The 12857-nt window shown below is 37.5% G+C and overlaps 3 protein-coding genes across 6 annotated transcripts; 2 read left to right on the forward strand and 1 right to left on the reverse strand.

Annotated features, from left to right (window-relative positions):
* Window positions 1-1193: 1193 nt before the first annotated feature.
* On the forward strand, window positions 1194-2819 carry LOC113763291 (expansin-A4-like). The gene is made up of 3 exons (XM_027307055.1): window positions 1194-1435; window positions 1699-2011; window positions 2111-2819. Exons 1-3 carry the CDS (start codon window positions 1282-1284, stop codon window positions 2412-2414), a joined length of 771 nt encoding a protein of 256 aa, XP_027162856.1. The 5' UTR covers window positions 1194-1281; the 3' UTR covers window positions 2415-2819.
* Window positions 2820-4474: 1655 nt separating this feature from the next.
* Window positions 4475-8137, forward strand: LOC113763385 (macro domain-containing protein VPA0103). Its single transcript, XM_027307167.1, has 7 exons — window positions 4475-4906; window positions 5058-5106; window positions 5210-5312; window positions 5417-5512; window positions 5613-5687; window positions 5771-5840; window positions 7781-8137. Exons 1-7 carry the CDS (start codon window positions 4493-4495, stop codon window positions 7856-7858), a joined length of 885 nt encoding a protein of 294 aa, XP_027162968.1. The 5' UTR covers window positions 4475-4492; the 3' UTR covers window positions 7859-8137.
* Window positions 8138-8370: 233 nt separating this feature from the next.
* On the reverse strand, window positions 8371-12337 carry LOC113763386 (reticulon-like protein B16). Of its 4 annotated transcripts, none has more exons than XM_027307168.1 (7): window positions 12216-12337; window positions 11824-11982; window positions 10114-10294; window positions 9881-10022; window positions 9639-9708; window positions 8958-9018; window positions 8371-8798 (listed from the first exon to the last, which is right to left on the reverse strand). In XM_027307168.1, the coding sequence occupies exons 1-7, from the start codon at window positions 12241-12243 to the stop codon at window positions 8654-8656; spliced, it is 786 nt and encodes a 261-aa protein (XP_027162969.1). In that variant the 5' UTR covers window positions 12244-12337; the 3' UTR covers window positions 8371-8653. The 4 variants fall into 4 exon arrangements, with proteins under 4 accessions (XP_027162969.1, XP_027162972.1, XP_027162971.1 ...); XM_027307171.1 differs by having other exon boundaries at window positions 12143-12335; XM_027307170.1 differs by having other exon boundaries at window positions 11824-12030; window positions 12143-12334.
* Between the last annotated feature and the right edge of the window lie 520 nt (window positions 12338-12857).

A 12857-nucleotide genomic window follows, 5' to 3' on the forward strand; every position in this document is an offset into this window, starting at 1 on the left:
ATAATTATACTACAATCGATAATTGCACACTTCACCACAAATGGCACACTTTCTGTCTAACCACGTGTGCTAAACGATACAATAATGTGGCGGTTACCAATAACAGCTAGAAAAATTTGACAATCCCATCTTTTGGACTTTTTTGTTCATCTGCTCTGATTGTGTTCAAATTCCGCTTAAAAGTCCTAATCCCATACCAAATCTAAAAACAAAAAAAAGAATTCTGATTAAACCGACCCTATCCTCCGGTCCATCATCCTACTTGGTTTTTTTATTTACTAACTACAAGTCTAGGGTATAAAACTACAGCTTTTATACTACTGGTCTGGAACTAACGTAAACTATCTAAGGAAACTTGTCAGCCTTCACTTTCATCGTGTCATAAAAATAAGAGGATTTTTTTTTACATTTTCGAGAGAGACATATATAATTAATGACTGGTTTCTTGGTCGAATGCATTCTGGAATTGTACGTATCCAAATCAAATGTGAGTATTGTGATTTTCGAGTCGGTCAGAAATCTGCCAGTCAACCATTTTTTTACCCTTGCTAATGCTAGCTGGAGAAAATGAATGAATAACGAATCTTAAGAGTCAACAAAAGTGTTTCAGCATTCAACAGCCAAACGTTCCACGCAACCCACTAACTGACTGGCGCGATTTCAGGCAAATCTATGTAGTAATATATATCAGCGGGAAAATATATCTGTATTCACATGAAGCAGGAAAAACTAATAAAACTTTTTTATTTTTTTTATTTTTGAGGATATCATCCATATAATTAATGAAAGAAAATTGGGGGAGGGGGAGGGGGGATGGAAAAGAAAAGAAAGAGTCGGTTGAGAAATGCATGTGCATGTAGGGCCATGGAGCTTCAGCAGTTGGTAGTTCAAGTGGAACAAGTGCATGTGCATTACCAGTCGTTGTATGCTGTTACTAATAAATTACTTAAAAATTTATCACACATGACACAACTCTACTACTACTAATAGTACTATTCCTTTCTTTCTTTCTTTTGTGTATTGATTGGCCTATTCTCCGACGTGACCGCTGCTCTAACATGTCATTTTCTATTACTACAACAAAATATTTCTTCCAAATATATGCAAATGCCCGTATCCCTCCCACCATGTCACCACCTCCAAATCCATTTTCCACCTTCGATTTTTTTCCTATATAAAGAGGCCACCATTTCCCAAACGTTGTACAAACCAAACAAGCACTTCCTCCTAGTTCCCCCAAAGCACCTCGACCCCCTTCCTCTCATTTCTCTTCCAATTCCAATGGCGTTCTCCTCCTCCTCCTCATCTCCTCTCTCCTTCTTCTTCTTTATAGTAGTAACTAGTATGTGCATTCCTACAGCTTTTGGGGACTATGGAGGGTGGCAAAGCGCTCATGCTACTTTCTATGGAGGGGGTGATGCTTCTGGCACAATGGGTACGTGTCCCCTTCTGATTCCACAAATTAATTATAGTAGTATATTTGTTCTTTCCTTCCTTTTACATTATTGCCTTTTTACACATCATTATGACTTTTAACTTTTATACGACCAAAAAGTATGTAATAATAACTAATAAGCATCATCATTCTTTTATACTCGTGACCTTCTCAATAAGTAAAAATATATATATATATTATTCTTAACCATTAGCCTTCTCAATAAGTAATATTAATTTTGGTTGGTCAAATAATGCGTGCAGGGGGCGCTTGTGGATATGGGAATTTGTACAGCCAGGGCTATGGTACGGACACTGCAGCGCTAAGCACTGCTCTATTCAACAATGGATTGGCCTGCGGGTCATGCTACGAGATCAGATGTGATTCTGACCCAGCAGCATGCCTACCCGGAACCATTACCGTCACGGCGACAAACTTCTGCCCTGCTAACCCTGCTCTGCCCAATGATAATGGTGGGTGGTGCAATCCTCCCCGCCAACACTTTGATTTGGCAGAGCCTGCTTTCCTGCAAATTGCCCAGTACCGCGCTGGAATTGTTCCCGTCGCTTTCCAGAGGTATAAATAATTTACCAAAATGTAAAAAGGAGAAAACAGAAAAAAGGACGTAGTGGTAGTAGTGTTTTGGCTGATAAATGTTTCTGCGATTCTTGACAGGGTACCGTGCAATAAGAAGGGAGGAGTAAGGTACACAATTAATGGACACTCCTACTTCAACTTGGTCCTGGTTACCAATGTTGCTGGTGCTGGGGATGTTCAAACTGTCGCAATCAAGGGGTCTAGAACAGGGTGGCAATCCATGTCAAGAAACTGGGGCCAAAACTGGCAGAGCAATTCCTACCTGAATGGCCAGACTCTTTCGTTCCAAATCACCACCAGTGATGGCAGAACACTCACCAGCTACAATGTTGCACCTGCAAATTGGCAGTTTGGGCAAACATTTGAGGGGGGCCAGTTCTAAATTTCAGAGGAAGTGAAGCTTTTGATCGACGGATAGTGATTGTTGGTTTCCACCGTCTTTGGAAAACAATATTAATATTAGGCTTTTCGTTTTGTTTGTATATGGCATTATAAAAGGGGTGTGTAGGTTTGGAAGAGGAGGTTCAGGGCTTTTGGCTCTATTGCTGTGGTGGCTGGTTAAGCACCCGCTTAGGCCTACCTATATAGCGCGACATATTTAATCCATCATATAATAGGAGTGGATTTCATATATATGTTTAGGTTCTTTTTCACATTTTTTTTCCCCCACAAGTGATATTCAATCGGTGGCTATATAGAATGTAAGCCGGTTGAAGCTTGTAGGATTAAGTGCAGTTGCCGGATTGAGGCAGGCAAATATGATTGAATTATCTTTTTCTTCGCTCAACAGTCAAGGCTCTTTTCATAAGGTGGAAATTGACACATTGGATCGAAAGTCCAATTAATAAGGAACAGTTTCTTTGGTGCGACTGTTTAATGTTTAGACCCAGAAATGTGGCTTCTTAATTGCATTCTATGCGGGCGTAACAAGAAGGATTAACAGTGCAAAAGCACCTCCTTCCTTAGTCATTGCTCCAAGGCAACCTCACAGAGTGAAGTGAATGGCCTGCCTGCCCATGTGATTTGGTCTGTCTCCTCTTCGGAACTTTCGCGGGCCAGATTTGAGTACCCTTTTACCGGCTAGAAAGTGTTCTGGGATTCAAAATATTGCTTGTTAGGCTACATAATCATTAACCATTCTTTCATGGTGCAAAAAGTTGGAGGGCCCTAGACAATTATGGTACCTCTACTCTACAGTTCTTCTACTATTTGAATAGCCTAATTCATTTATGATTTGTTTTTTTTTTTTTTGGTTCAGAACGCATGCTATTTGGTGAGAAACCAATTCCATGCGCATGTTTTTCGTGAACTGTAACCTGATTGATCACTTGCAGTTGCAGGCGCTCTACACCTTACATTTGGGCGTCCTTCAGTTCTTGTTTATGTTCAGCGTGGTAAAAAACATCACATCACTATCGAGCGATTTCTTTCTTTTCTGAAAACCCATATATGACAAATTGAAAAGATAGCGTGCAAGAAACTTCTCTGTATCGTTCCAATTTAATCGGATGTTCCCGAAGGGACACCGTGCAAGAAACTTCAGTTACAAACTCATATATTCCCTTCCACTCATTGAAATTGAAAGTATTATACTTTTTCATTTTAAGATTAAAAAAATCAAAATAATTTTTAGTCTCTCTTTTCAATATAGCTCTTCTTTCTAATTATATGGATGAATTTATGGGAGTAAAATTGAAAAAAAAAAAACATAACAATCTAAAATTAGTCAACAATTTTGATTTTGCACTTTAGTCCGTAATGTTTGGAATTTAAATCATTATAGCCTCATAAAATTTAAATAGTCGTATTGAGACTTTAGGAATGAAGTGAGAAGCGAATTAGAATAAAATTATGTAAAATGGATAATAGGAATACAAATTAAACTTCCTTTTTTTATTTTTCTTATTGTATTGCATTTATTTATACCACTAATTTCTCATATCCTTCTCTTTTGTATAGCTGTCTCAAATTTGGTTCAATATATATAATTGTTGTTTTACACTAGTAAATAATTAGTCAATAATAAGTTATGTTATTTTTTCACTGCCAGTGATAAATAAACATCCTGCTTAAATATCCTTTTAGAATATGAAGAATATATATTATAAATAAATTAAGGTTGAAACTATAAGAAAAGATTTTGAGTTCAAATTCTGCATCCTCCTCTCGCTGTTTCTTAAATCCCATCCCTTGCTAAAAATACAAAAAAAAAAAAAACTTTATTGAGCAAACTAAGTATCTGGGAGTTGTTGCATTTACTGTACTTAAAAATCAAAACCCATTTACCACAATACCACACCCACGTTATTGTATTGCGTGGTAGAGTTTTATTTGTTGGTCCAGTGAAGTCGAGTGGTCGGGCTATGCCCAATACATCCCTAGTGGAAAATTGTACTAATAATTATAGAAAGGGTTGCATCCCACCCGAAAAGTCAATGTAGAGGGTCAACCAGTCAGCAGATGATTTCCTCCTCTTCGGTCGCTCTCTCTTCTATTACTGCCACTATTTCTATGAGACTGGCGAGTTCCACTTCTGGATTATTCCTTCGACTTTTCTCTTCATCGTCCTTAACTATCCCTAGAAACCCCCGTTATTTACAATTTCACCAGGCCAGGTGGAACCTGCCTCATAGGGGACCTTTCTTCGTTGCTCAAATCCCGATCAGGCCCTTTAGGGTCATTTTGAACGGAATGGAGCAGAGCAGTGTCGTCGCCAACGGGGGTGGATTGAGCTCCGCTAGGGTTTCAACACTGTCAAATGGCGGAGATAACAGCAGCGAATTAGTCAGTTTCCAGCTGTCTCCTACCTGTTCCCTCGAAATTCAGAAAGGCGATATCACGCAGTGGTCAATTGATGGAGCCTCCGATGCCATCGTAAGTTATATTCTGCAATTAACCTAACCAAATTTCTTCTTTACAGCAGAAAATGCTAGGTAATAGTACGTAAAGTGATTGGGCATACATTAGAGTTTTTTTTCCCTTTCGTTTTTTTTTTTTCCATTTCTGATTGAACTGGTTTAATTAGGTTAATCCTGCTAATCAGCTAATGCTTGGAGGTGGTGGTGCTGATGGAGGTAAGTTATGTTGTCTGTGCGGATTACATGCAGTGTGAAGTTGTGATCCCTGCCATGCATAGCTTGTAATTTGTCCTTTTGTAATCCTTAAGTTGTTTTATAGCCATACATCGAGCTGCTGGTCCAGAACTACGAGATGCGTGCTATCAAGTTCCTGAAGTCCGACCTGGAGTCCGCTGCCCTACTGGAGAAGCAAGGATTACACCGTAATGCATTGTTCCGTTCCCTTCATTTTTTCCCTTTTTTGGTCCATTGGATTGTAGATTTCCTCGACCTTATTGTTGGATTGCTAACAAATGGTGTATTGCAGTGGTTTTAGATTGCCTGCATCTCATGTGATTCACACTGTTGGACCCATATATGATGTCGATGGAAACCCTGAGGCTTCTTTGGCAAATGCATATAGGTACTGTGTTTTGTATGCTGAACACACCACAACTTTATTTGAAACCTTATTTCTAACCTTGTTTAACAATTTTCCATCTGTTTATTGGAACTTGTTGCAGAAATAGTCTACGCGTAGCTAAAGAGAACAATATTCAGTATATTGCTTTCCCAGCCATATCATGTGGGGTATTCAGGTAAAGTTGGCATTTTGGGTTTCCTGCTTCATCTTGAGCGCTCAGATAATTAGTCTAACTTCTTTTTTCAAAATATCATTCAGGTACCCCTCTGATGAAGCTGCCTTTGTGGCTATCTCTACGGTCAGGGAATGTGCTGATGGCCTCAAAGACGTACGCCTATTTTGAGTTAACTGTCTTATTGTGTTTCTCTACATTTTGTGCATTGAATTACAAATTTGGTTGCAAAAGACTGTACAGTTCTTTGGTTGCTTACCAGGTGATAGGTCAAAATGAAAAGATAGTATGCACATAAAAGGTGACCAAGATGAGTACATTGTAGAAGATGGATCTACTTAATTTAAAGGGATAATTTCAGAAACCTCCCTTGAGGTTTTTGACAATTTTACCTAGCACCCCTCTAATTTTGAAAATTACGCTAACCTCCCTCGTCAATTTGATGGGACAAAGTGTCATAATTAGAAGGCCCAAATTGTCTATAGTACCTTTAGTGAAACAGTTTTTTCAAAGCAAGGTGATTTTGCAAAATATTAGTTCTTTATTTTACTCAAATACTATTCATTTTACTAAAACAATCTCTAATGGAAGAAATAACATTTTGTACCAGCAAAAGTATATCTTGTGTATATGGTTTTGGCTCTTGGAAACTCATAATGTTGCTTTATGACCATAACTACAAATGCGAATGTTGATCCTCAAGTATGTTGCTGGTTGAAATGAGTTCTCTCTATGGCTTGCCATCATGCTTTGAAGAACTGTTCTTAGGCCTTTAGTTTCTTGGCTTGCTGCACTTAAAAGCTAAGAACTTATTTACCTCTTAATTCAGTAGGAAAAGGCATGTTAATTTTAGTTGCATCTCCTGCCTTTTTCATCCAGTTCCTCACCGGAAACAATGTTGCATTGGCAACAGTTATATTGGGCCTGACAGTCAACAGATATGATACTTACTCATTCTAATTTTTCTACTAAAAGGGTTGGACCAATTTCTGATTTTTCTTCATTTTGTATTCCAAATTTTTAGGTATATTATGTGCCATAATTTATTGTGAGAGCTTTAAGGGTAATTTCAGAATGGTGTTTTTCTTAGAATTTCCTTTAATTTTTTTGTTCACTTTTTCTGACAGGGGTAAATTTGTAACCAAAAACCATAAAGTAAGCAAGGTCAGTTTAATTTTTGTCAAATTAAAGGTGTGCTGGGTGAAATTATCAGAAACCTCAAGGAAGGTTTCTGAAAGTATCCCTAATTTAAAAGATAGCAACTGGAGATGAGTAAAAGTATAGAATGTCATATTTGATTGAAAGCAATGGCTTAGTAGTATTCTTTGATTTGTCATGATGAATGATATTGTTCAGCCACTTAAAACAACTTTTCTGTTGAGAATTGGATTTCAGACTCAATCCTATTGTTCCACGTTCGAGTTTTTTCTCCATCATATTAGTACAAACAGGGTATTAGAACATTTTCACCTCTCCTCCAGTTTACATGCCTTGACCAATAAATTTTCTTTTCTCAGTTGTCAAGTGTCAAAAAACTTAGCTTATGGTGTTCCAGAACTTCACCAACTATTACTTGCTGTTTAGCTAATCTTTGTTTGCTTTTGCTGGGAAACTGCTCTGAAAGATCAAGCGAAGATTATTTAATTACTAATTCAATGTGGTTCAAGAGCTGAGGTGTAGAGTTTGAGATAGCAAATCTATGGGCCATGCCATGATTAGAAAAATAAAAATGGCCTTGGAACCAAAAAAGTAGGAATATTGTCTCTCCTTAGTAAGTTGCCAACTAGATGATGATATGTTGAATAATTACTGCAATCATCAAATAGTTGGCAAAAAGAACTATATTTAGTGGTAAGAAAAGATATATCTATTTCATCTTTGGGAACATAATTTTGCTTAGACAGTTTCGTTTGCGCATGTTCTATTACAGTCCCAAAAATAAGATCACTTTTCAGAATTTGAAAAAAATACGACAATGGGGTTAGATATAGGGGCATGCTTGCTTACAGGCAAGCTCACCGTTATCTTTTCCTGACTCTCTGCTTGTATCTGTGAGGGCTGCTCAGAATTTGATGCCATTCTTCATTCATTTTCAGGTCCACTTTGTCTTGTTCTCAGATGAGATTTACAATGCTTGGTCGAAAGCAGCCAGAGAATTGCTTTCAAATTCATGAGCCGGTGGTTTGATGATATGGTTATGAGGCATCTGAGCTGTCTTGCATCAGTCTCTAAAAATTATTCCAAGGTTCATGGGCTATTTGCTGAGGATATTAATGATCAGTTTGCGAATAAATTTCCAGGAGCATTGTCGAAAAATTGGTGGCTTGTATTTAGAACTTTTGGTTTTTGATAGGGGGCAAGGAGTGTGTCTAATGTAGCATGATCTATCTAAAAACTCATGGCTTCTTGTGCATATGATAATAATGCTCGTGTGGCATTTTGCGTTGACATCATATCGAATCCTAGAAACCGGCCATCTCTGTGTTTTCAAGTGGTGGTAATTCTGAAAGATGAGAAGCCCACTTTCAGAATTGGTCCAAAGTCGAAGCTCTTGAGCAATTTCAGAGTTCATATCATATGATCCTGTTTTTGAAGTCGCTTATATATAAGCTGGTAAATTTTCGCAAACGATTAATCATGTGAGGCTAAATTGCCAGCCTGAATGGCTTCTTCATAGCACCCTGTATTTGTGAATAAATCAGAATTTCTCGCAAATTGCCAAGTTCCATGACCAGTAAAGTAAGCAGGATTAACAAGCTGGAGAAGATAAGATGGACTTCGTAAGATTGGCATGCCCGCATGTCTGCGGACACACATTCTTGCAACACTTTGAAGGATAAAATATCAAATAGAATGAGCAAAACAAATGTGAAAAAAATACCCAAAATCCAACAAAGCAAAAACGACGACAAGGCTTAGATACGGGATACATATTCGCAATTAACTGGTCTTGAATGCAGCATGCAACTTCACAACCAACTGGGCTTTGTTTCGTTTTCGTGTGTGCGTGCATGATTCTTAACGCTGGAAAAGCTGAAACCGGGAAACTTTGTTGTTGGTAGATTAAACCAAGGCAAAATTTCCATCTTTGATCGTACCAAAATTGAGGAGACCCTGCTACAAAAGAATCTTGCTATCAAAACTTGTCCAGTCTGGATGGCCAAATTCTACAAATCTTTGTGCCTACGCAAATTCCGGGGTATTCTGCTAATGACACTCTCATCCACTATCTTATAGTGCTTTGAAAATTTTTGGTGGATCACTCCAGCGTACCTATCCACACGGTCTTCAAATTTGTCGTATAAAGCAGGAAGTGTAATAAAGATAATGGTTCCTGTCATCAATGCAAATGCAAAACTATTATCAACCACATCCTCCTCCATTCTTAAAGGTGAAAGTTCATCATAGCACAATATTCATCATGACATAAGAAACACAACAGTAATGTAACCCACAGAGGTCAGAATCTGTAATCAAATTGCCAAAGGGAAACATTTTGTCAAGAAAGTGAACATAAGATTCCAAAAGAACGTGAAAACCATCCTAGACTCCATAATCATTTCTCTCTGCCATTAGCTCCTCCTCATCCATGAGACCAACCCAACCAACCAACACACTGAAACAAGGGTGAAAATGGAAAAGGAGAAGCCAAAAAACGAAAATGGACCCAAAATGTCCGCATACATTTTACAAGTCATGCCTATAGTGCTAACTATATTCTTCACATGCTTACTACAGTTTGAAACTTTGCCACAAAATTTCAATCTTTTCATTCAGAAGTGCATGATGGCCATAAATAAACATGATCCTTATAGTCTAGAAGAAGCCAAGTTGGTACAGCCGCATTGGCACAGCTGGTCAGTGGTATTCTAAATGAAACCAAGAAAAGCACAGGAATTTAAATCACTACAAAGAGTTCAAGCATCCAGTTAGCAGATGGTTAAAATTATGTACCTATATATGCCAAAGTGCAGAATGATATTAAGCTGCCAATCACTGACAAGAGCCACAAAGCAATCACCACCTGCAAATTTTCCAAGAAGTTTAAATCCAAGATAACAGACATAAATATTTGGATGGAAGATTCCAAATGCAAGTAGGAAATGAATCTGCAGGTGAGTAATATTTGTCTATTTTCTGTGACCACTTGGAAGTGTTAGAAAGCTTCCCTAGTCAAACACTCCACAACAACCAACCTTGAAAAAGACTCTGAAATCTTTGCCAAGGGTGATATCATGGGCCATAAGCAGCATGTAATTGACTTTAGCACGAAATGATGCAGCAGCATTATTCACCATTTCTTCTGACAAGACGAGCTCAGGCAAGGATTGGAGTTGTCTGTGAGAAAGAAAAAGGAAAGAGTTAACTTGATTTTCACACTTAAAGCAACTAGAAAATGTGAAACTGATATTGGTGAAGGTTATAGCACCTTTCCCTAAGAACAGCATAGTTAGCTCGAAGAAACCGCAACACAATCAGGATCAGCAAGATATCACAACAAACTGATAGGAATGACAACCCAGACCGCTCAAACAAAAACCATGCAACAGTAGCAACCATCATTAATCCACATGAGACACGCCTCCGCCTCCATAGTATAACATCAGCAGCTGCAGTAGTAATAACAATTAGTGAAACCTTTGAACAAACAAGACGAATATGCACAGAGATGGCAAACAGGGAAATAAATGTCTAACAGTATCAAGAATCAGATAAGCATATCCATGTCTCCCCAATTGTTGGATTACCAGCAAGAATCGGCTCACCATTCAGAAAAAGATAAAGGAAAGAAAGAGAAAGGAGACAGGTAGTGTTCATTTCCTTATATGCAAACTGAAACTAAAAGGATCTAAACATACCCTTTCCTAGCAAAACGGAAAGAAGTGACGGGAACCACTGCATGACAAAGAAGGTTGTTTAGCTACGTTAAAAGGAATTAAACATACTGGTTTCCTTTCCCATCTTTTTTGCAGGCTTCTGGGTGAAACCAAAACTTAAGTACATATTGCTTAAGCTATTCCCCCCTTTCCCACCATTTCCTTCCCTTTGCTCGCCAATCACCACAGCCTATCACACTGGAAATTAAATCCAAAATTTTAGGACTCAATTTTTCCAATTCCTCTCAGTTCTTTTCAGTCCAACTTGATCGAAAGACAACACTCCCTTAGGCTTCAGATTTGAGGAGAGTAATGGAGAGAAGAACAATGGATTGAAAAGAAAGCTCACAAAGAATTGAAAAGAGAAGAAACAAAAATAAAATGGAGGGATCAATTCATTTTGCTTTCTTTCCAACTAGGAGGAAACAGGGAGAAAAGAGAAGAAATTAAACTTCCTGTTTTCTGCTTTGCTGTGATCCAGACCGAAGAAAACAGGTTTAACATGTCAAATTACTTAAAAAGCTTCTTAACCTTTCTTTCAAAGCAAAAAATTGGGTTCACAAAAATTCTTCTCTGTTCTTTCTGTTCTCTTCCCATCATAATTTTTTTTCTTCACCAAACTCCCAATATAGAGTAAAGTATTCATTTTCCCTCTCTCCCACAATATTCAAGGTCTAAAAGCTCAAATGTCAATAGGTATATTCACTTCATCCGTACTATGTTTATATCTAAAAATATGCATTCATAGAAAGGAAAATGATCTACAAGATTCAACCACATAATTTATATTCAAATGTCTTTTTTACATAAACACAATTCTCCTTGAGGAATGATGAACCCCATTCTTTAGGAAACCGATTGCCGTTAAACTAAGCATACATTACAAAATATTGTAGTACCAGTAAAATTACATACGGTAGTCATTCCATGTAACAGTGATCCTGCTCATCCACAAACTTCTCCAATTACCTAATTATTTAACTAGAGGAAAAAAAAAAAAAGAAAGAGGACTGTCAGACATGCAAGTCCATCTAGATTTAAGATAGCCAGTATACCAAGTTAGTTAGTTGTCAAGCGAAAAATGTCACCTTCTCCAGCACCAAAGTATCTTATTACTTAGTATAAAACTTTTCTTTGCTCCAAACACGCACGCAAATACAATGAAAATAATTTCTCATGAACATTTCTCGGACTTGGGAAACCAAACGAAACAAAAGAAAGAGAAGGGGAGAAAAGGTGAGAAAAAGAAAAACAGCTGTTACCTTTACCGCCACCCATCATCTGGTGAACGGACCGTTGACGACCGAACAATTTATAGGAAGAACTCGTCGACGTCGACGGAACGCTGTCATGTCTGTTATTTTCATCTCCGTTCACCACTACATCGCATGGATCATCAGAATTCTCCATCAAATTCTCAACTGCACGAAAACTTCTTCAATTCACTAAAAGCTGAACGACTTAAAACTCTGTAGAAAAGCACAAATTTCAAAACCCTGAAGTCAGTCAGAAGTTCAATTTAATCAAACCCACAAATCAGAAAAAATCCGTTGAACCAAACTGAACTATTACTTTTCCCACCTGTAATTTCGTAGAGGATGATCTTTTTATATCTGAAAAAAAGGAGATTAAACAAGGAAGAATGATGAATTACGGAATAATTGGAGAGTCGCCATCATCATCTTGCTATATATTAAGTTTGTTTTGACTCCAGGGAATAACTAAACAAACAAAAAGCTTCCAAGAATTTTCAACTAATCAATCCCGACGTCGTTGTAGAATTTTCAAGTAACTAGAGGTTCAAAGCAAAGGTTAACGACGTCGTTGTAGCCCCACAGTTGACATCGCCACCCTGGCCGTCTCGAAGGTGTTATTATATCGAATCATTGCAAAATGCCCCTTGCACTACTGTCAATTTACCATGTAACACCTATCATATCTTGAATATCAATTGTGACCATTGAGTTGCTCATACCCCATATTTTGTGTTTGGAACGCGAAAAAAAAAAAACTAAAAATGACTTTAATATGATTCCATTGCCCAAAAAGCTCTAATGCGTTCCAAGCCAAACAAAACAAAATGATTACTACAAAAAAAAAAAACTAGCAAATGAAATTAGGTTGAATTATCATTTTCATGAAAAAACGCAAATCATTATTTATAAGATAGCGATAGAAGGAAATTACAAATAGGTTAAGACAGATCTTAGTTTTTTTTTTCAATTAATTTGCATAATGGTCACAAATTCACATATTAATTCAATAAAATGCTTTTGCTATTAATTTTCTAGGAGGC

The sequence above is a fragment of the Coffea eugenioides genome, chromosome 2, assembly GCF_003713205.1.
Source record: "Coffea eugenioides isolate CCC68of chromosome 2, Ceug_1.0, whole genome shotgun sequence".
NCBI lineage: Eukaryota > Viridiplantae > Streptophyta > Magnoliopsida > Gentianales > Rubiaceae > Coffea > Coffea eugenioides.